This window comes from Camelus bactrianus, chromosome 3 (genome assembly GCF_048773025.1).
Source record: "Camelus bactrianus isolate YW-2024 breed Bactrian camel chromosome 3, ASM4877302v1, whole genome shotgun sequence".
Lineage (NCBI taxonomy): Eukaryota > Metazoa > Chordata > Mammalia > Artiodactyla > Camelidae > Camelus > Camelus bactrianus.
The window spans coordinates 24,195,596-24,219,188 of NC_133541.1; the positions used below are offsets into that span (position 1 = coordinate 24,195,596).

At 37.7% G+C, this 23,593-nt stretch overlaps 1 protein-coding gene and 1 non-coding gene across 3 annotated transcripts in view; both read right to left on the bottom strand.

The window, feature by feature from the left end:
- Positions 1–23,301, bottom strand: part of GOLPH3 (golgi phosphoprotein 3) — a 43,744-nt gene extending 20,443 nt beyond the window's left edge. Inside the window, exon 1 of one of the 2 annotated variants that reach the window (XM_074356796.1) lies at positions 22,637–23,301. In XM_074356796.1, the coding sequence (XP_074212897.1) occupies positions 22,637–22,861 (225 nt within the window). In that variant the 5' untranslated portion in view covers positions 22,862–23,301. The remainder of the gene's footprint in view (positions 1–22,636) is intronic. The other variant, XM_074356791.1, reaches the window with a different exon arrangement.
- Positions 4,957–5,030, bottom strand: TRNAS-ACU (transfer RNA serine (anticodon ACU)). Its single transcript has one exon. It is a non-coding gene; the product is annotated as a tRNA-Ser (tRNA).
- Positions 23,302–23,593: the final 292 nt, after the last annotated feature.

Genomic DNA, 23,593 nt, shown 5'->3' on the forward strand with positions numbered 1-23,593 from the left:
CCTCTTCCTACTATCCACAGCGCTGGGGTTGACATCTTCTGGAATAAGAACTGGAATATGGTATTTTTTATAGATAACTGTGCTTTATTAACTCCTATCTTCCAAGTAAGGGTAAGGTCTGCCTATCATGAGGAGGCTGATTGTCAAGAATCTGATTAAAAATCATAACTTGTATTAAAAAAAAAAGTTCATTATTGGAGCTCAACAGTAGATCTGAAATGAGAGAGAAAGAATCAATGAACTTGAATTTGAATTTAAAGAACAAAAAGAAAAAAGAATGAAGACAATGAGGAAAGCCTCAAAGACTAAATAAAGTATTCAAGCAAGCCTCCCAGGAGTGACAGGAGTCTCAAAAAGAGGAGAAAGCAATAAAGCAGAAAAAATAATAGCTGAAAACTCCCCAAATTTGGTGAAAAATATTCATCTAAGATCCAGATGCTCAACAAACTCCAAGCTGGAAAAACAGATCATCACACCTAGATGCATCACAAACTGCTGACAAAAATAAAGAATATAACGAAAGGAGCAAGACAAACAACTTACCATATATAAAGGAACAACACAATTACCAGATAATTTCTCACTAGAAATACTGGAGACCAGAGACACTAGGATAATATATTCAAAGTGCTGAAAGGAAACTATCAAAAGAAAATCTATACTCAGCAAAATTATCCTTCAAAAATGAAGATGAAACAGAGACATTTCCAGATAAACAAAGGCTGAATTTGTTGCTAGCAGGTTTGCCTTACATGAAATACTAAAGGAATTCCTGCTGACTGAAAGTAAGTAACATCAGACACTATTTCAAAACCGTATGAAAAGATAACTACAAAAGTTAATAAATAAGAAAGACTATATATTTTCTTTTTGCTTTTAAAAACTCATTTAAAAGTAAAAGACTCCATAAAACAAGTATACAACAGCATTGTTGGGGTTATAACACATAAACCTGTATTTCTAACAATAATGCACTAAGGGAGGGGGAGTAAATGAGGCTTTATTGGGGCAAAGCTTCTACATTTTGCTGGAATTAAATTAGTATTACTTTAAAGAAGAGTGTGATAAAGATGCATGTTGTAATCCCTAGAGCAACTACTGAGGGAAAAACTCAAATGGATACAGGTTTACAGGGAGGTAGGGAGGTGAAAGGCAATTTAAATGGTATAATTTTTTTATTTTCTATTTAACACAAAAGAAGGTAGTAAAAGAGGAGCAAAGGGACAGAAAAAAATTTCGACACAGGAAACTAGGAGCACAGTGGCTGGTGTAAATCCAACTCTATCAAAAATTACATTAAATGTGAACAAATCAAATACTCCAACAAAGGTGGTTTCCAGGACTAGATAAAAGCTCTAATCATACATATGCTGTCTACAAGACACAGTTTAGATCCAAAGACACAAATAGGTTTAAAAGAATGAAAGAAAGAAAAGCCATGCAAACACTAATCAAAAGAAAGCTGGAACAGATAAATTAACATGAGATAAAGTAGACTTCAGGGTAAGGAAAATTAACCATAATGAAGTTAAGCATCAGGAAGATTAACAATTATACACAAGTATACATACACCTAACAAGAGAATCCCAAAATACATGAAGCAAAAACTAACAAAAAGGAGAAATAAACAATACAATAATAGTAGTTAAGACTACACTGACAATAACTGATAGAAGTAGACAGAAAACAGTAGACGCTGAACAACTGTATCAACCAAGCTGACTTAATGACATTTATAAAACTCTCTAGTCAACAATAGCAAAATACACATTCTTTTCAAGCACATTTGAATATTTTCCAAGATACTCCATATGCTATCCCATAAAACAATGAATTTAAAAGGACTGAAATCATAGAAAATATGTTTTACTCCAAGGGAACTACATTAGAAATCAACAGAACAAAATGTGGGACTCCCCATGTGAGAATCAATCTGTCACTTCTAAGTAATCCCTGGGTCAAATAAATCACAAGAGAAGTTAGGAAGTAGTATTTTGAACTGAACAAAAACGCAAACACAAAATACCAAAATCTATGGGATGCAGCTAAAGCAGTGTTTAGAAATTCATAGCTTTATTAAATATCTGTATTACAAAAGAAGAAAGATCTCAAATCAACAGCCTAACCTTCCACCTTAAGAAACTAGAAAAAGAACTAAATCCGAAGCACCAAAGGGAAGGATAATAATAAAGACTAGCATGGAAACCAATGAAATGCAGAACAGAAAAACAGAAAAGGGGAAAAGTCAATGAAGGCCAGGTTGTTTCTTTAAAAAGATCAAGGTTAAAACAGGAGTGGAGGGAGAAAGGAAAGGGGAGACAAATACACAAATTACCAAAATAAAAATAAAGTAGGGACATCATTTCCAACCATACAAAATTTGAAGGATTATAAGGGAACACTATAAACAACTTTGTGCCAATAAATTAGACAATTTAGACAAAAGGTTCAAACTGCTGGAAAAACATCAATTACCAAAACCAACCCAAGAAGAAATAAAAAATCAGAATAAACCTATTACAAAGAATTTGAAATAGGTAGTAAAACTCTTCACACACAGTGTTATTGAGACGTTAAGAATCAGTCTGGACCAGATACTGAGAGACCTGATCCTGGCCATGGCCACAAGGAAAATTTGTTAGAGAATTTTAAGCATGTCACTTAATATCCTCTCCGAGTCTCCATTTTCTCCTGTACACAATGAGACAGACTTCAAGCATTCCACAAGTATGAGTCTAATGAATTAACAATTCCCTGAGGGGGTAAGTATGTGGTTTATGGCAAAACAGGATATATGATCTATTTTAATTTCCAAAAAAGAATTTGCAAGTCAATCATCAAGGGTAATTTTACAACTGTTTAACAACATATAAAGAACTATCTGAAGAATAAAGTTAACATCTCAGGATAGATAAAAATTTGTAATAGAGGACCTGAAAACTGGTGTTTGGCACTATTATACATAATGCAGGAATAAACAAGAAATTTTTCAAGTTTTTGCTGGACACTGAGATCCTCTTAAATATCAAACTGATCAAATAAGACATTAAATGAGATATTAAAAATTTCTTGAAACAACAAATATGGAAACACAAGTATACCAGAACTTATGGGATGCACCAAGAGACTCTAGATAAATGATGTGATACTGGCATATGAACAAACAGACCAAGAGAATAAAATTCAGAAACAGACCCAAAAACACACTGAAAACTAGTATATAATACAGGTGCTATCTCAAATCATATATCTAGTAAGGGGTTAATATCCAAAATACATAAAGAACTCATACAACTCAATAGTAAAATAAATAAATAAATAAATAAATAAATAAATAAATAAATAAATAAATAAATAAATAAATAAATAAATAAAAAATATAAATCCAATTTAAAAATGGGCAAAGGACCTCAATAGACATTTCTCCAAAGATGTAATCAGTATAAGACGGAAAGATGGACAGTTTAATCAACAGTACTGGGACACTGGATAGCCATTTAGAAAAATAAAATTAGATCCATACTTCATGTAATACATCAAAATTAACTCCAAATGGATCAGAGACTGAAATGTAAAATGAACAATATAAGTATTAGAAGAAAATAAGGGGGAATACATTTATAATTTGGGAGCAGTAAAAAAACTTTCCAGGTAGTACTCAAAATCTAGAAGAAACAGAGGCTGATAAAAAAAAAAAAAAAAAAAACTTATGTAGTGTAATTTAAGAGAAAAACAGATACAGGTATAAAATTTAGTAAGGGATATAAAAATTCATAATGTTAAATTTGAATCAAAAGACATGTAAATTGATTTTTTACCCTTCCCCAAAATGCTAGCTGTCCCTTGAAGAAACCATATTCTCTCTCAGAATACTGAAAAGTCCTAGAAGCAATGACATCCCAATAATACTGCATGCACCCAGTACCCAGACTGTGGTTCATTTCCCACTAATAAAAACTAGGATTCCTTGAAGACTGATCCCGGATCTGGAACAGGATATGTACAAGACAAGCCCAGGACATTTGCCGGAATTGGCCAGAAAGCAAGAAGTTATCAAAGGTTAAGAAGTTATATCCAAAGGACACTGAAGTCAAAAGAAAGGAATTCCCATAGGCCAAAGGTGGGGCAGCTAGAACATCAAAAAGAATAATTAATACAAGTGATTGAAACACAATGAATGTATTAAAAAACTACAAGTGATAATTTTTAAAAACAAAAAAAGCCCACACCTCACTGGAAGTAACTAAGACACTAACTCCTTATTCTAAAACTTAGCACTTTAAAGAAAATTAAGTTTAGTCAGCACTCCACATCCAATGATTCAAACAAGGCTGAAAAATATTAGAGGGGAAAAAAAAATCCCAGAAAGTTCCAAAAAGTAAAACTTTAATTTGCCCCCATTTAACATTGTATTTACACTGCATTAAGTATTGTAAGTAATCTAGAGATGATTTAGAGTATACAGGAGGATGTGTGTAGGTTATATGCATTATTTATATAAGGGACCTAATCATCCGAGGATTTTGGTATCTGCTGGGATGTAGGGTCCTGGAACCAATGCCCCATGGATTCCAAGGGACAAGTATTTATCCTGCCTTTATGTGCAAAAAATAAAATGAATGTATAAGATTACAAAGGAAGCTAAATCAAAAGTTATTAAAATATTAAAAATAAACAAATGTGTGGTATTAATAATACATGCTTCTTTATTAGCACATTAAACAACAAATTTCAGTGGCAAGTCTAATAACCACTGTAATTCCAACATAGTGATGAACAGACAATGTTAAGTGTCTAAATACATGTAATGTGATATGAAAATATTTCTGGTTTTGATTGGTGACAAACTCACAGATACTGGGTTTTTTTTTTTTAAACACAGGCTTTTTTTGTTTTGTTGTTGTTGTTTTATTTGCAGGGGGGAGGTAACTAGGTCTACTTATTATTTTTTTTAATGGAGGTATGGGGGATTGAACCCAGGACCTCATGCATAGTAAGCATGCGCTCTACCACTTGAGCTATAACCTCCCCCCTCACAGATACTGTTAATACTGCTTCAGCTTGCCTGTATTCATAACTGAAGTAGATGATACCTTCCAGTTATATGTCATTAAAAATAAAGCAATTACTTTTCCCACCCAAGCATTTTACCCTGAATTGCAGAACTGATTTCAGGCTAAAAACCAATCTATTCCCTGGGAACATGGATACCAGTCTCAAACCAAGAACCCCTCTGTTACATCCCAATCCAAGTAATAAATTCAATCCAAGAACAATTCTCAATTTTGTAAAGACTCCAATCCCAAGCCTCCCCCCACCCTTCTTCACATCAGTCCCATCCATCCTTACCCTCATCTCCAGTCAGCACAATAATAATTTACTGGGCACTCATTTTGTGCCAAGTACTATTCTAAATAGTTCATTTAAACCTTCACAACCTTCTAAGGCAAATATTATTATCACTCCCAATTCCACAAAAGGGAAAGTAAGCCCAGAGTATACCACTTCAACTACACTCCTGCTAATTTCCTAAAGGTATTTTCTATTTTTCTTTCACTGCATTCACCTAGCAAAATTCCAATGGATCAATCCAACTGTCCACTTTCTCCTTTTACAGAAAGTGACTGAGGCCTGTGCTTCTGAACTGGTGGGAATAAAGCAATCTTGCAATCTCAACTAAGCCATCCTGGCAAATCCTTCTACATTTCCCTAGTCCACAGCAGCTGTTTCAAAATCAAATTCCCTTCAAATCTCAGTTTGGCTCACTTTCAGCAGATGACATATTAGGAAGTAAATACCATCAGACAGGAACAACCTCAGCTTCCAGTAATGAGCCTCACCAATAAACTCAACTTCATTTGGCCATACTCATTCTTTTGTCTGGTTACTACAGGAAAACTGCCTCAGGCTAATCCTTCTGCCCATTCTCCTCCCACCTCAATCAGCACCTTTGCTCACAACTCCTGCCCTCCTAAAATATCTTAAACCTCTCACCTATGTACTAGCACCTCCCTAGTGACATTCGGACATCCTCAAGTTTTCCCATCATGAGAAAGAGACAGACTAGGACTAAATGGCCCTATTTTCCTCTCATTTACCACAAACTCCTTAAAAGCACAGTCAAAAAATAAGTCTCCACCATTTCCCAACCCATGTAATCTGATAGACTTCTCAACAAGAGACAGTTCTCTTGCCTCACAAAAGCTAATGCTGTTGATCCCTCTCCTCCCCTGGCTTCTACACCACCACTCTCCTGGTTTCCTCTGCAGCTCCTGCTCAGGCGTTTAAAGGTTACTCTTCTTCCTACTCCTTAAGTGCATTGCTAAGTGGTCTTTTCTTATCTCATTTACATACTCTTCTTGAGACATCTCAGCCACTCTAGCTTGTTTTAAAATTTTTTTTTCAGATAGAACTGAGAGAAAATTAGAGTCCGTATCTCCCCCATCCCTTTCCGTCCATCACCCCCTCCCTCAAGGGTAACTTCTATTAACATCTGGAACATATCCTCCTAAATCCTTTTTTCTTCCAATGTGCACACAGTCATGGTTTGCCATATACCAAGTACCTACTATAAGTTAAAATTGGGCTAAGCATTTGATGTGCATCATATCTAATCCTTAGAAGACCTTGTGAAGCAGGATTTATTCTTTCATTTTCACAAGATAATGAAACTGAGGCTCAAGGGAATTAAGGGACCTGCCAGTTACTGAATGGCAAAGTGAGCTGAAACTGGTATCCCTAGCTCCAAAGCCCTAGTGCTGTTAGTCTGTCTTGCCTTCCAAGACCTATCTGTCTAATGGCTGATCTACACGAGCTTCTTTCAGCCCCCATGAAAACAGAAAAGTCGATTACTCATTTTTCTTTCCACTCCTGCCATTTTTCACTTCACTGCAGACAGCACAAAACAAAGTGTAAGCAGAAACTGACTTCCTCTCAAACAAATGACTTTTTAAGGGATTTATGGCATAAATGTACATACTTTTGACTAGCAAAGTTTCAAACAGTATATTTAACAGCATCTTATTAACAAGATCTAACTATAATCCCATAATCTTAATTCTTCCCTAGGAAACACAAAGGTTTTATTTAGTAAACACAGTAACATTTCAGTTTGCAAAGGTGTTTTCATATATGTAAATTATCGTCTCAAAATAACCTAGTAAAAATATTATCATTTTACATTTGAAGAATAGGAAGTTTAGATAAATTAAGAAGTATAACCACATCACACTCCAGAATCACCAGTTATACCTCAAGCCAAAGTAACGTGACTCTACAGTGCTTTCACCACTGCATTACACTGTCAGTATTTTAAGTTGAGGACATTTTGGATAACATATAATAATGAAAGCATTCAAATTTTCTATCAAATCACTGTAACACAATTTTACTAGATGTTGACCTCTGCATGATTCTCTAGGAAAAAAATCAATCCCATTTGGTAGGTAAAGGCACAAAGTTACATAAAGTAAAAAAGTACACACAGTAAAAAAAAAAAAGTAACTGTTTTAATTCTTGAAATAAGAAAAATACAATTTTAATTCAATAAACATCTACTCAGTACCAACACATTGGTAAGCAGAAGTGATAGGGATGACTAAGATACAAGGCACAGAATAAAAAGGGAAATAATTCCTATAATTCATTGTGATAAGTGTCTGGTAATACTGATATGAATAAAATGGCATTCATTCATTCCAAAAACATCCTATGAACTGAATAGAATCCCTCCCCTCCCCAAATTCTAAGTCTCATGATGGTATTTGGAAGCTAGAAGCCTCTGAGAGCTAATTAGGTTTGGATGAAGTCATGAGGGTGGGGGCCCATGATGAGATTAGTGTCCTTAAAGGAAAAGACACAAGAGATTTTGCCTTCTCCCTCTGTCATGTGAAGACACAGCAAGAGGAACCTCACCAGAACCCGACCATGCAAGCATCCAGCCTCTAGGACTGCAAGAAAAGGAATTTCTGTTTAAACCAATTCTATTGATATTTTGTTAGGCAGCCCCAGCAGACCAATAACACAGGCATAAACACCTACAGCATTCCAGACTTCGTGCTGGGGGTACAAAATGATAAGGAAAACGGATATGAGAGCAAGGAATGGTGCCTCGGGGGTTAGAATAAGGTGAAGAGTTTCAGCTGGGCATCAAGAGATGGGTAAGAACTGGATGCCAGGTAGAGAAAGGGAGATCCTATTTAGAAGAATCTGCTCATACAAACTTGAGGCCTAAAAAGGTAATAATGTGATTTCTAGGCCATAAGAAAGAAAAATAAAGGATGAAGGTCCACAATATGACCGTATTTATAACACACCCCTATTAATTATGGTACATCAAAAAATATGTTCTACCATGCGGTCACTAGAAATAATGGAGCACCTTGTTTCTCGCTGTGCCATCTGAGTTTTTCCCATGAGCACATACCATGAAAATCTGTATTTACTAACATGGGAAGGTGGTCACTTTATATTATTGAGAAAGGGGGTGGGGTATAGGTCAAGCACTAGAGCACATCCTTAGCATTCATGAGGTCCTAGGTTCAATTCCTAGTACCTCCTTCAAATATAAATAAATAAACCCAATTACCTCCCCTCATTAAAAAAAAAAAGAGAGAGAGAAGGGTTTATAAAACACTATTGGAATGAAATCTCTTTTTTTTAAGTAAAAAAAAATAAATACAGGCAAACTGGGACTGGGAGAAATAAACAGGACTGTGAGAACAATGTAATACTAAAATATTACTGCCCAACTTCCACTGCTTGCCTTTGTTCAATCCAGTCTCCACAGAGAATTTTTTTTTAAATAAGGATTGGGTAGACCACTCCCCAAATCCTTCAGTGGTTTCCCAATTGCACTCAGTATAATACACAAAATCCTTAACCTGATTTGTAAGGCCTGGATGTTCTGGCACTCCCTACAGTCATCTCAGGTCTTTCTCCCATCTCCACTACTGTCTGAACCATCTTCCTGTTCCTCAAACCAAATGAAGCTCTTTATCACCTCAGGGCCTTGAAACATACTATTCTGCCTTCACTGGATTTGGCAGCTACTCATTCTTTGGGTCTCAACCTAAATATCGTTTCCCTGGAAAGTTCTTCCCTGTGCCCTCCTCCCACACCCATTCTTACACAGCATCCTCTGATTTTCCTTCACAGTTACTATCACAATGTATAATTTACATATATATATATATACATATCTATATGTGTTTATATATGCATCTGTCTTCCTTTGTACAATGCCTACTATACAGTATCACTCCGTAAATGTCTGTTGAAGAAATAAAAGTTCAATTATGGGTTTTATTTTTCTCTTTTGTAATCTACATTTTCTAAATCTTTTTCAACAATGAGCACAGACTTGTATAAGGAAATAAGACAGTATTACTACCTATTACCACCTACTACCTATTGGTTCTTTAAAGTCAAATCAATCATCCTTTTCTCTTTAAGCTTTAATGGTAATTAAACTCAAATAATTCTTCTACGATGATTATCTTTCTGATCAGCCCTGTTTCCCCTTCATCCAAGACCAGGCACAAAATTTCACAAATTCTAATAACTTCAAGCCTACTACAAACCTTCTTGCCTCCAGCTTTTCCGTCTACCCATCCTTTCTTCACTTAAAAGAACTGTCTTTTTAAAAACCCAGTTTACACTATTACTGCTGTCTTTAAAACCTACAAATGCCTCCAATATCATTTCCAACTTATGTTTAAAGGTCCGAAGGTACTAATTTTCCCTATTTCACATACAATCACCCTCTTAGTTCTCATTATTAAGCAACTCAGATTTTATTCCTTAACTATGTAAAATAACATCATTTTTAGAAGGATAACTTTCCCACTGAGTTATTTTCATACATATCCTGCCATACTCTGTCTAGAATGCTAGTTTCCTATCAAGTCACACGCCACATCTCTTCCAAAATTCTGCTCAAACCTTCTCTCTCTAAAGTGTTCCCTACCATTTCCAACGTCCCTCTTCAGCCACACACCCCCAACTGCAGGACTTCCTCACTTGCCCCGGTCCCCACAGCATTCAGCACTCCTACCTACTCTACACTGACGACAGACTCACTTTTCCCTTCCTCATGAAATTTAGACAGTAGCCTACATGAGGAACTCCTTCCTTCAAAGGAATCCTCTATTTTTTACCAGCTATTAAGATGATGTATTTTTTAAAAATTTCCCTGAATTGCATGCACAGGAATAGAAAAAGGCTGCCATGGTTCACAGATCAGGCAAAAGCATCAGCCGAAATGTGATCAAAGAAATCTGGAGGTGGAAGAAGAGCCACTTCCCCCACCAAATAGTGAAAGAAACCATATAAAAAATACAAACCCTAGGCCTTCAATCCCAATTCTACTGAAGGTAGAGTTTCTAATAACAAAGTATATAAGGAGAACATGCCCACAGAGCTATGGGGAAAGTAAAGTCATGACAAAGCCTGAAATGGTAGTGTGCGGTTACTGGAGGAGACGGATGGATTCAGGAAGAGGAGACACAACAGCCGAAAGAGCAAGAAACCCACAGAAGCAGAGAGTGCGCTGGGTGAGAGAAGGGGACTGGACTGGACTTAAGAGAAGGACACTTTCCCTGTAACTGAAAGGAAGGAGCTGCAGAGAACGGCAGATGGGGGAAGACAGGTGACGGAAGCCTCTGTGTGTTAGGCTCAGAGTAAGGAAGGAGTACAACAAGAGAACGTAATGGAGCAGTGAAAATTTTAAATAGTCATGGGCAGAATAATGAGGACCTGAACTAAGGCAGTGGCCCTGAAAATGGAGAAGAGAAGACAAATTCAAAGAATTAATTCAGAGAATACAGACTGAGCAACCTACTGGATATGGACGGGGAGAGAAGACTGTAGAGTCTGACCTAAGCAACTGTGTAACCGCGTGGCTGCAGGAGTGTAGGGACAATCTTAGAGCAAAGACGCAACTCCCAAATCTCCATTTCCAGTCCAAACATCTCTCCTGAACACCAACCCCAAATTTGCAACTGCTTACTGAAGCATCAAGGTTAGGTATAAATAAATTGGTTACCTCTCCTTTTGAATTTCCTAAAGGCATTTACAACCAAAGACAAATCAGTAGACAGACAAAAAAAGAGAAGAGGGTGAACAGACTTCAAGGGACGGTCTGAATGAGACCTCTGAGCTCTTTCCAAGGGCTCTGTTTAGGCAGACGTGTAATTTTTTTTTTAAATCTAATTTCACTTTAAAAAATTTATAGCTTGAACAAAGTTAGAGGATTCACACTTCCTGATTCCAAAACTTATTAACAAAGCTACAGTAATCAAAACAACATGGTGCTGCCATAAAGACAGACATAGAGACCAAGGGAATAGAGCACCCAGAAATAAACTCTCACATGTATGATTACATGATTTTTAACAAGGGTGTCAAGACCATTCAAAAGAGAAGGGACAGTTTTTTCAGCAAATGGTGCTGAGAAAACTGGATATCTACATGTAAGAGGATGAAGCTGGACTCTTGCCTTATACCCTACACTAAAACTAACTCATAATGGATCAAAGGCCTCAAATTAAGAGTTAAAACTATAAAACTCATAGAAGAAAACAGAAAAGCTTCACGACATTGAATTCAGAAATGAATTATTGGATATGACACCAAAAGCATTAACAAAAGAAAAAGAGACTTCATCATTAAAGGACATTATCAACAGAGTGAAAAGACAACCCACAGAATAGGAGAAAATACCTGCAAATCACATATAGGCATATGTCAGAGATACTGCAGGCTCAGCTCCAGACCACTGCAATAAAGCAAGTATCTCAATAAAGTGAGAACACAAAATTTTGTGTACATAGAAAGTTGTTTACACTATCACCATCTGACAACACAGAGTTAACACAAACCTTCAACTTGTTTAAAAAAAAAAAAAAAAGCAGTATCTGTCAAGCACAATAAAGTGAAGTGCAATAAAAACAAGACAACGTTTGCCTGTAGCTGATAAAAGACTAATATCCTGAATACATAAAGAATTTCTAAAACTCAACAGAAAAAAACAACCCGTTTAAAAAATGGGCAAAGGTCTTAAACAGACATTTCTCCAAAGAAGATATATAAATGGCCAATAAGCACATGAAAAGATGTTCAACATCACTAATCACGAGAGAAATGCAAATCAAAACCACAATGAGATACCACATCACACCTGTTAGAATAGTTATCATCAAAAAACAAAACAAAAAAAACCAAGTAGCAAGTAATGGCCAGGATGTGGAGAAATCACAATCCTTGCACATTGCTGCTGGGAATGTAAAATGGTGCAACCACTGTGGAAAGTCATATGGTAGTTCCTCAAAAAAACTAAACATAGAATTACCATGTGATCCAGCAATCCCACTTCCATGTATATATCCAAAAGAACTGAAACAGAGACTCAGTTATTTGTACAACAATGTTCAAAGCAGCCTTATTCACAATAACTAAAAAGCAGAAACAACCAAAATGTCCATCAACAGATGAATGGACAAACAAAATGTGGTATATACATATAACAGAATATTAATCAGCCTTAAATTCCACTTGTATGAGGTACCTAGAATAGTCAAATTCAGAGATAAAAAGCAGAATGGAATGGTAGTTACCAGAGGCTGGAGAACGGGAAAATGAGGAGATAGCATTTAACGGGTAGGAGTTTCAGTTTGCAATGGAGTAGTGACAATGTCTGTGACATTTACAACAATGTGAATGTCCTTAACACCAGAGGTGTACGCTTTAAAATGGCTGAAATGGTAAATGTTCTATTTTATCACAACAAAAAAACTAAAAATTAAAAGCCTATAGCTTCCCTTCTATTCTTTTAGATCTATCAGTCACAACCGAGACTATGGAAAAAAACCATTTTAATAATGGGACTCCAGCGACACTGCCCAAAGCATAAAAGATCTTCAAATACTTGAGAAATTAAGTGAGAGTTACATGGATGGGTGAATGGATGAACAGACAAAATATTTTAAGTTCAAAACTTAAAAACAACTTTAAGTACATCAAGTATTTTTGAAAATCACTTCAAATGTACGTTAAGACAATTTTTAAATTTTAATTTAGAATTTCATGGATGTCACTTTAGATGACTATTTGTGACAATCAAATGGAAGTTAATCCCAAAACCAATTTCCAGTTAGCTTCAAACTACTCTGTGAATAGAATTCCCTGGTAGACTGTTCCAAGCCCTGGCTCCCCCTCGTCTCCTGAAATGAAATGCCCCTCCCGTAAATTGTGCAATGCCAGCCCAACTCCCTTCTGCTCCTGACACGCTCCGGGACAGCCTCGGCCTAATTCTGTACTTCCTCCGAACCAGAAACATGCTGTCTTCTACTACCCAGGTGGCACTCAGGATAGTACTACTTTACACTGTTACTTTAATTCTCAAGTGCCTTATCTTCCCACTACTAGACCATAAACTTGTGAATACTAGAACTTTTCTTGTTAATTTATTTTATTCCAGGTCACATTTAACAAAAAGCCTTGAACAAAGTAAAATTTCATAATTTGGTGCAATTTTGGCAACTGTTATTCCCACATCTTTCCCCACTCAATCTCCTCAGGGAAGGGGCTTTGGTAGCCAAAGGACCAACAGTGAGGGAGAAATGAAGTTAAATAAAAGATGGGGAGGAAATGGGGTGAAAAATTCAATAAAGACAAATTTTTAAGAGTTGTGGGCCAATGCCTTCTCCAGGGGACCCAGCCCTATCACCTTCAGATCTTGGCCTTGAATTCAGGGAGGAAGGACCCTCCCTAAAAAAAATGGAGGGGGCATCAAAAAGAGTAGATGGGACCAATGAAAGGTGGGAAGAACTGGTGATAAGAGGGGTTAGAAGAGGTCAGGACCTTTTGAAGCCTTCTGATTTACAAGCAAGACACACTGAAACCTAACATTTATTGTGCACCAATGATGCAAGGCACTTTACATGTATTTTACTTGTCATTAGAGTCATGTATCATTTTAGAGGTTTGGAGGCTTCTGGTGTCTCTGGAGAGGCAGGAGTATCTTATAAAAATTGTTCAAGGAAGACTCTGGACTTGGCCTAAGAATAAGAAGTGTTACTTCAGATTTCCAGATTTCCCAAAACAGCTGGCCAGGGATTACCAAAAAAAAAAAAAAAAAACAACCCAAAATAAAACAGGTTGTAGGTTCAGGAAAAATGCATATACAAGCAATTACACTTAAATGGAATGTTCACGAAGCCCAGCAAACCACAAGAGGGTCAAGAAATAATAAAAAAAAAATTGTGGAAGTATTAATACTCATCAAGGATCACTACAAAAATCTTAAGTCACTTCTCTAGGCTAGGCAATTACCCTTTTGCATTTGTTCAGCACCTTGTAGTTCTCAAAGTACTTGTACATATATCAATTCACTGGATTCCTACAATTTAGACATTATGGGACAGTCCACAAACGTAGGCCCACTGTGCCCAGGGGGAAACTGAGGGTCTAAGAATTAAAAGCAGTTATCCTAATTCTTCTCACTAGTCAAGGGCAAGCCTGGGAGTCAAGAACAGAGCAGTCTTCTGAGTCCCAATCCAAGGCATCTCCCTATGTCTCTGCTACTCTTAATAAGTACTTTCATTGAAGTCAGTAATTTATTTTATTGAAACCATTTGCAAATCTGTCTTCTGTATAAACAGGATGCTCCTTGAGGGGAAGTTTTTCTTTGTAACCCCACCACCAAGCAAAGACACTGGCATATAGGTGTTCACTAGTTGGACTGAACTAAATCTGTTTCCATCTTATATAATAGGATATAGATTTTAAAAATTAAATGAGAAGTTCAATTCAGTGACTGAACTGAAATTTAAGCTAAATTCTCAAAATGCTATTTCTGACCTTATTTTGTCAACATGGTATAGAACTGTTTAACAGTTACATGTAAGAAACTGGAATTAGAAAATGAAACCAGAGTAAAAATAACCATTAGCAATTTATATGCAGTCCTTTAATTTTCAGTCCATGCAGAAGGTAGAGGGTAGAAGTGGGGAACAAAAAGTTTACCTACACATTATCAATCAACAAGAATAACTTTGCTCAAACCATAAGCAAAACAAAAAGACAATCTGTAGAATGGGAGAAAATATTTGCAAATGATGCGACAAGGGCTTAATTTCCAGAATATATAAACAGCTCATACAACTTAACCAAAAAAACAAACAACCTGATCCAAAAATGGGCAGAAGACCTAAACAAGCAATTCTCCAGTGAAGACACACAAATGGCCAATAGGCACATGAAGCGTGCTCAATATTGCTAATTATCAGAGAAATGCAAATCAAAACCACAATGAGGTATCACCTCACACCAGCCAGGATGGCCATCATTCAAAAGTCCACAAACAATAAATGCTGGAGAGGGTGTGGAGGAAAGAGAACCCTACTATACTGTTGGTGGGAATGTAGTTTGGTGCGGCCATTATGGAAAACAGTATGAAGATTCCTCAAAAAACTAAAAATTGACTTATCATGATTCAGCAATCCCATTCCTGGGCATATATAGCTGGAGGGAACTCTAACTTAAAAGGATACATGCACCCCAATGTTCACAGCAGCACTGTATACAATAGCCAAGACATGGAAACAACCTAAATGAATGTCCATCAACAAATGACTGGATAAAGTTGTGGTATATTTATACAATGAAATACTATTCAGCCATAAAAAATAAAGTAATGCCATTTGCAGCAACATGGATAGACCTGGAGATCATCATTCTAAGTGAAGTCAGGAAGTGAAAGAAAAATACCATGACATCACTCAGGTGTGGAATCTTAAATAAATAAATAAATAAATGAACTTATTTACAAAACAGAAACAGACTCACAGACATAGAAAACAAACTTACGGTTACTGAGGGGGAAGGTGGTGGGAAGGGATTAAATTGGGAATTAGAGATTTGCAGATACTAACTAACTATATATAAAATAAATAAGCAAGTTTCTTCTGTACGGCACAGGGAACTATATTCAGTATCTTGTAGTAACCTATAATGAAAAAGAATGTGAAACAAATATATGTATGTATCTGTATGACTAAACATGTTGCACACTAGGAATTGATACAACATTGTAAACTACACTTCCAATAATAAAAATGAATATAAATAAAATAACTTTGCTCTTAAAATATAATTCACAACTTCCTACAGTTCAGAATGCTAAAACTGTTCCTCCTACAACTGAGCTACAAGTCAAATTCTATTACCATAAAAATTCCTATCAGAGAAAAGGATCTCTAAACTTCAGCTAAGCACAAACTTAAGTATTTTCAGTATTGATTTATTTTAGTATTTCTCAATTTTTTCATTATTGTTCCCTAAAGGAGCTTTTCAGACTTTTTCCCCTAACCACACCCTCCCCCATTACATTTCAATAAGATGGTCCATTGTATATTTGTTTACATACTGTACATGTATCTATGCTTTACACTTAAAAGGAGTAAGAAAAAAAAATGGAGGTAGAATTTTTCATCACCACCCCCAGAATCATTTCTCCCTCCTTTAGGGATGACATCACTCTCACTGAAAATACATGATTTACTTAATAAATACTGAGTGGTAGCTATATGCCAGCTATATGAGCTAAGCTATTCACCAAGGAAAAAGTCTACAATGGCAATACAATTTAGTTTTGTAGTTTACTATAAGAGTTTTGACCCAGAGAACTAAAATGAAATGGGCTTAAAAGATAGAGATCTTCTTCCTAGTGTTTGTACCTCATCAAGGGCTAGGCTCAATAAACTTTTGATGAATGCATGGAAGTTGTTAGCATTCTACATGGGGTAGTTTCACAACTTGTAAACGTCATTTAGCAAGATGACCAGGCTACAGAAATGTCGGCTTCCTATCTCTAATCTCACAGAACTGAAAATCCAACTCACTGCTACCTGAAACCTGAAATTTTCTGAAGTCAATTTTCCAAAGGAAACAAAAACACAAAACACAGCAAAAATGAAAAACTTAAACTAAAACAAATTTTAAATTTCTGTCACTAAATGCTTTGAGTATCTGATGAAAGATATGTTCTCTTTCTCCAGAAAAATACACATACAACTGCATTGTTCAAAGACTTTCTAAACTACATCTGTTGACTCCAATTTAAGAACTCCTCCATTAAAGGAATATATAAACCACATACAATTTAAGTTTAAAAACAAAAAGTTTAAAATTTTTTTCATTTAAAATTTAACTTTTTAAGCTTAAAAGTCTAATTACCAGAAGCATTCTTTCTGATAATATAATGTATGTTAATATTAATTGTATTCTTGTAGATCAGTTTACCAAACAAAATAGATGAGGTAATATGGATAAAATAACAACCTATTATATATATATATTATATATATATATATTATATATATATATACACACACACACATACACACCTGTAATATCTAAATTAAAACCTCATTATTTACTAGACTGCATTATATATCATACAATGCTATTAAAACAGGCTGCAGTGTTTCAGGCTTTGATTAGAGAAACCTAAAGCCACTAACATCAATTTCAAAATGAAGCCAGGCCTCCACCTTTGGCACTTGTCACTACACTTATTAAATGGAAGAAACACAGGGACAAGCAGTCTCTTTGTGCTGCTTCAGAAGGAGACTAGCATGAAAATAAAATCCCCTGAACAAAGACTATAGCAACTTTGAATGATACAGTTTACCCTGATTAACAGCAGAAAAATTATCCTGATACAAAGTAGGAAAAATTTGCCTGAACATAAAGGAGTGCTGGGCCAAAAGTTTAACATTACATAACAAGACAAACACAGTATCTTTCGGGTCTTTTGAAACTTACACATAACTGACACTTTTTATAACAGGTTATTTCTTTAAACATCAGAAAAACTCTCCAAATATTTGATCAAAATTATTTCAAAAGTATAATTCTAAAAGATAGTCTCAAATGATCATACAGGAATGCTCAGTTTAAAATTAATAAATATCAAATATTAGTATGACTTACAAAATGAATCAGTGAATATTTTGGCCACACTGTGAAAGAACCCCGAAGCACTGAAAAGTGATTTCACTAATTAAAATCCTATTTAAAAGGTACAATCAAGTGGTTCAATGAACTCCAAAAACAAATTTTTGAGATCCTGTAGATCTCATACGTGTGTACTTATTCTTAAATACACCTGAAAAAATAAGTGAAATTGCAAACCTTTCAAAAATATCAACAGTACATAATTTGTATTAAAGGACTAACAAGATTCCAAAACTCAGAGTCTTTATTATACTGTACTAAAAATCTTAGCACATCCTGAAATACTGAAAATGTGAATTTCTCATTAAGAGGTTTGATATGCAGAGATGGTATATATTACTGCATGTATAGAAATGAGAACTTTTTTAAAAACAAGTTATCCATCTTGATAAGCACTGTATTTCAAAGTAGCGACCTTGGGAAATTTACTCCAAAAATGGAGCACATCTTTGAGATCAACCTCTGAAGCCAGTCTAAAAGCCACACAAAAGTCAGTTCCATCATTTTAGTTAAACTTAACTATTTTACCCTAAACGTGTATTATCCAGCTCAAGCACTTTATTTTTCAAGATGCAGTGTAAAATTATCGCATTATGGTTCTTTTCTGCAAGCATTAAAAACATGAGTAACTGGCTATCTTTAAAAGGAGACTTTACTAGAAGGTTCTTCAATTTACAAAACTGCAAAGTGTCTGGAAAATCAAGACGGAAAAAAGACAGCATCAAAGGGCTAGGGAGAAAGAAGCTAAAAGAACTAAGTCAGAGAACAGTCTGATCCACACGACACTCCTCTGATAGGTCTCCAAAAAACCCCACAGCCTGCTCTGCTCTCAAGATCCAAAGCCCCAAGAGAAAACGTCTGAATGGACAAGTCTAAGTCTGACTGCACCACAAAAGGAAAGGGGTAAATGCTTCAACAGAGCATCCTGGGGCTACACACATTAAGGAGAGCCCTAAAAGTAAGACAAAACCTGGGGAAGACGTGGTAGAGAGTAAAACAATAAATGCAACAATCCAATCAGAACCATGGGAGAGGACTATGTCTCTCTCCATTTCAGGGAGCTCTGAGGCTCAGAGAGTTCAAATAACATGTAAAATAAAGGACACACCTCCAACCAGGGCTACACTGTCTATTCCACATGTACACTCTAAATTTACCTGGCCATTTAAAATAACTAAATACAACTTTAAAGCACTAAGATTTGCCACGAATGAAGACATTTCAAAGTATATGACACCAGTTATTTCAGATAATTCTCAATGAGGCATTCTGAAAACACTCTACTGCAAGTCTCTATGGAAAAATCAAATAGGTTGGGGAAGGGAAACACCTGGCTCTTTTGGTGCCCTTCCCTCTCAAACACAGAGAATGCAGAAATCTCGCTAATTATTTGGAAGTTGAATTCAACTTTAAACCTATCTGCCACCCTTGCTGTGGCCTCCGAAGATTCACTTCAACACCTATGTCCTCTGCCCAGACTGAGCACTGGAATTCCCAGAAGGGATAGGCACCTGTATTTTAGTAAAAGCCAGAAAGGAAAATCATTTAAAAAAAATACATGAAATGAAACCCACAGTAACTTTAGAGTCACCCCTAATAGGTAATTTGAAGCCAGACCATCTGCTTATTGGCAGGCAAGCTGAGCCTTCTGTTCAGTAAAGGGGTGAGGGGGGAGAAAACTAAATTCAGGATAGAAATCAAAATAATTATTTTCAATGTTGTAGATTGTGTATGTGTTAAAAGTAAGTTGTAATGCAATGAGAATGAACAAACGACAACCTCACACAATACAGATGAAGCTCACAAACAATGCGGAATAAAAGATACAAATCAAAGTACGAAAATGGGCAAAGTTATTCTATGCTGAATTCTGAAGTCAAGTGAATGGTGACCCTCGAGGACCAGGAAGAGACTGGAAAGGAAATCAGGTGGAGCTTCTGGAGAGCTGATCATGTTGTTTCTTGATCTAGGCGCTGGTTTAACAGGTGTGCTCAGTTTGCAAAGATTCTTCACACATGTGAACTTTTCTGTAGGCTTATTATTCAACAAAAAGTATTTTTAACAAGCCATAAGTCTCAGCATTTTTAAAAAGTCAAACTAATTTCACCATTTCACAACTTCTTCAAAATTTTTCTTGATTATTTTGATTTCAAATAAGGTTACGTCACATATATACAAAATGTGTCCATCATGAATGACCTAACCTTAAAATTTAGCTTTTAAATATCTTAAAAGCTATCACTAAAAATGGATGCTAAGTTAAAACAACAAAAATTTAAAGCAATGGATTTATTAAGCTGTGTTTTATGGCTAAAAAGTTTAGAACTTGTTAATATTCAAACTTGTTAAAATTTAGTAAGTTAAAATCTAATATTAACAAGCATAAATGCCTAGAACATACATCAGAGAGTAATTCCTGTCCTATGAAAAGAGTGATACAAGTTGAAGACACGGGGGGGGGGGGGGGGAATCTCCCAAGGAGAAAAACATGAATAGGTAAGTTGCCAGGGCTAGTTATTAGGTAAAGATGTGAGGACAGGGGAAAATACACAGGCTAATCCCTAAAATCTAAATCTAAAGCAATGAAAAGTCCCAGCCCCACCCACCTCCACTTCAGCTCCCAGGACTCAACCTGCAAAAGGGAGGGAAAAAAAGTTTCCCTACGTGGTTGCTGAAGTTAGTAAGAAATGTCTAGAATTAGCTAGCGTCTGGACCTTGGCCGTGACACGGAAAGTATAGTGACCCTTGACACAAACACAACAGATGGTTTCCATTATCTACCACCAAATAACTTCAAATTGTCTAAATTTTAAGTACCATTAAGCTTCAACAAATAAATCTTTAAATAATCTTCATGAAAACCAATCACAGAAACACAGCATGTTAATATGCCTCTGCTTAAACATTTAAAGTAACACGTACTTGAAAAAACAAAAGTACTTTTCCACCATAATTTCTCATTTAGTGACTCATAAGTCCAAAAGCTAATTTTGGTTTTAACTTTAAAGTTTTAGTTTTACAGAAAGAATGTAAGCACACCGAAGTCTCAAAAACTGTAAAACCAAAATGTTCACTCAGGAATAGATGACTTGTTTTCTTATTTTGCTTTTTTTTTTCTTGGCAGGGGGGATGCAGGGGGTTTGGGGGGGGAGGGTATTTTCTATAATGTTACTTTTGTCCCTAAGGAAAAAGATAAAGACTTGAAGAGAAATGTTTACTACCAAGATTCTAAATTGTGAAATCTAAAAATAAGTTGAATATATTCTAAAATCACATTAGTAGGACATTATACTTTGTTTTTTCAAAGAACAAAAAGAAATTTCACACATAGCCTGCTTTCATCATAACTCAGTAATTAAAAAACTGGAGGAAAAAAAAAAAAAACTGATACCGGGCCCCTTTCATAGCCAAAAGGACATCAACTTTTTCAAGTGATCATCAGTAAAACCTGAGCAAATTGAACGCCCAGATATTGCAAATACACTACACATTCCCATCAAGGTAAAACTTAAACTCATTAGATTACTAAATATCAGGAGTACACAAACAATCCATATGAAACTCACCTATTTCTGGTAAGTTTTGGTGAAAAAAGACTAAGCTGTTTAAAGAAGAATTAAATATTTTTTTGCCCACCTCTGTGAATTGGGAAAACTTTATTTAAAAAAAAATCAGGTATTTTTTGTATTCGACTCAAAATGTGCTGTCTGTAGTTTCCATACGGAGATAAAACAAACGTCTGGGACCCCCTGACCATACATTGTACATTCATCTGTCCGACCCTCTGCAGGTCATAAAGCATATCTAGCAAAATGTTAACTATAGAACCTAGGAGCTGAGTATATACATGTCCACTGTAGCATTTTTCTCAAATTCTCTGTGTGTCAACATTTTCAAAAGATACTGGTGTTAAAATAATCGTTTCAAAGTCAGAGTAAAAGTATCTATCGAAACTTTAGGCCTTCCATCAAATCACAAACCTAGCACTTCAAGCACCCCCACGAAAAAGCTTTTAAGACGGCACTTCTTTCTTGAGAATACTGATAAAATGTAAAAGCGATGCTAAAAATGATTTCTCACCCAAACCAAGTTTACCTAGAAAGTCACTTTCCCAGAGGTTTCATGAGAATTTTGTTGGATTTTTAACTTTATCAGGAAAACAACTTTTGCCTCCATTACCATTTCACTGACATTTTTTCAAAATTCCAAACCGTACACCTTAAGTTGTGTTTCCTTTAACCCCCCAGAAAGCAGATTCGTGGACCCCTCCCAGGTCCTAAAACCTGCAGAGCCCCTGACTCCGGGGCGTTGGTTGATCCTGGTGTTTCACTCTAACTCGCAGTCTCCAGGTGGGAACTGTATATACCCTGGGGTCTACACGGGTTAAACACGCGGAAAAAGAGCGAGGAAGAAACAGGCTGCCGGGCAGTCAAAATGAAAGGAGTGACTGTGAAAGGAGAAAGGGAAATCCAAGAAATCTGTGCGGGGAGGATCTGGAAGCACTGGGCCAGCTGGGCGCTCAGCTCGGAGGGCAGACGCGCGGCGCGGGTGGCCGGGCTCCCGCCTGGCGCCCGGGCCCCGCGCCGGCCGCCCCCGCCCTGCCCGCCGCGCTCGCACCTCTCGGTCCTTGAGGCCCAGCAGGAGCACCTCCTCCATCAGGGTCAGCCGCGTTTCCTTGGAGTCGCCCTTGTCGTCGTCGTCCTGCTCGTCGCGGCGGCTCTGCGCGTCGTCCTCGCCGTTGCCGCCGCCGCCGCCCCCCGCCCGCTCCTTGTCCGCGGCGTTGCGGGAGGCCTCGGTGCGCCGCTGCACCAGCCCGGAGCTGCGCTGGGTCAGCGAGGTCATGGCTCCCGCCGAGGCACCGCGCCGGGCCGACAGGGACGCGGGACCGGCCGGGTATCCCTCTCGCTCCCTCCGCGGGCCCCGACCCGGGCTTCCGTGTTAAACCCGGGCGCTGGGGCGACCTCCGTCGGCAGCGGGGCCAGTCATGGGGAGACGGGCCGGGGCGAAGCGGGCGGGACGGGCGTCGGCGGGGCAGGCGAGGGGCTCGGTCCTCCCTGCGGCCGCGGCCCCCGAGGCAGCCAGAGCTCCGAGGCGGAGGCGAAGGAGGAGGAAGCGGCGGCGGCGCCTTTCCAATATGGCGGCGCTGGCTGACGTCACTGGAGGATGTGGCACGGGCTGCGCGGGGCGGGCCCGGAGGGCGCCGGAAGCGGCCGGCTGGGTCCCGGCGGGCCGGGCAGAGGGCGGGGACCGGACGACCACGATGGCCCTCCCCCCGGCCCCTGGGTCTCCACGGCTCGCCCTTTCTATGAGGTCCCTTCGCCGCCGGGCCTGCGCGGTCCCCCTCCGGTGACGTGTCCTTTTTCTGCCCGCCTCTCCCTGTGCTCCCCGCTCCCCAAGAAACCGGGGCTGGAACCAGGGACTGGCAAGGCCGCCACGAAGCGGGGCAGCCGCGGCCTCGCCAGGGTGGACCCTGCTCGGCCTCCAGCTGTGCCTTTAGCATCCCAGACACCACCGTCTTCGGAATCGAACTCGATCGGCGCTGCAGGGACCCGCCTTGGAGTCCAGGGTCCCCAA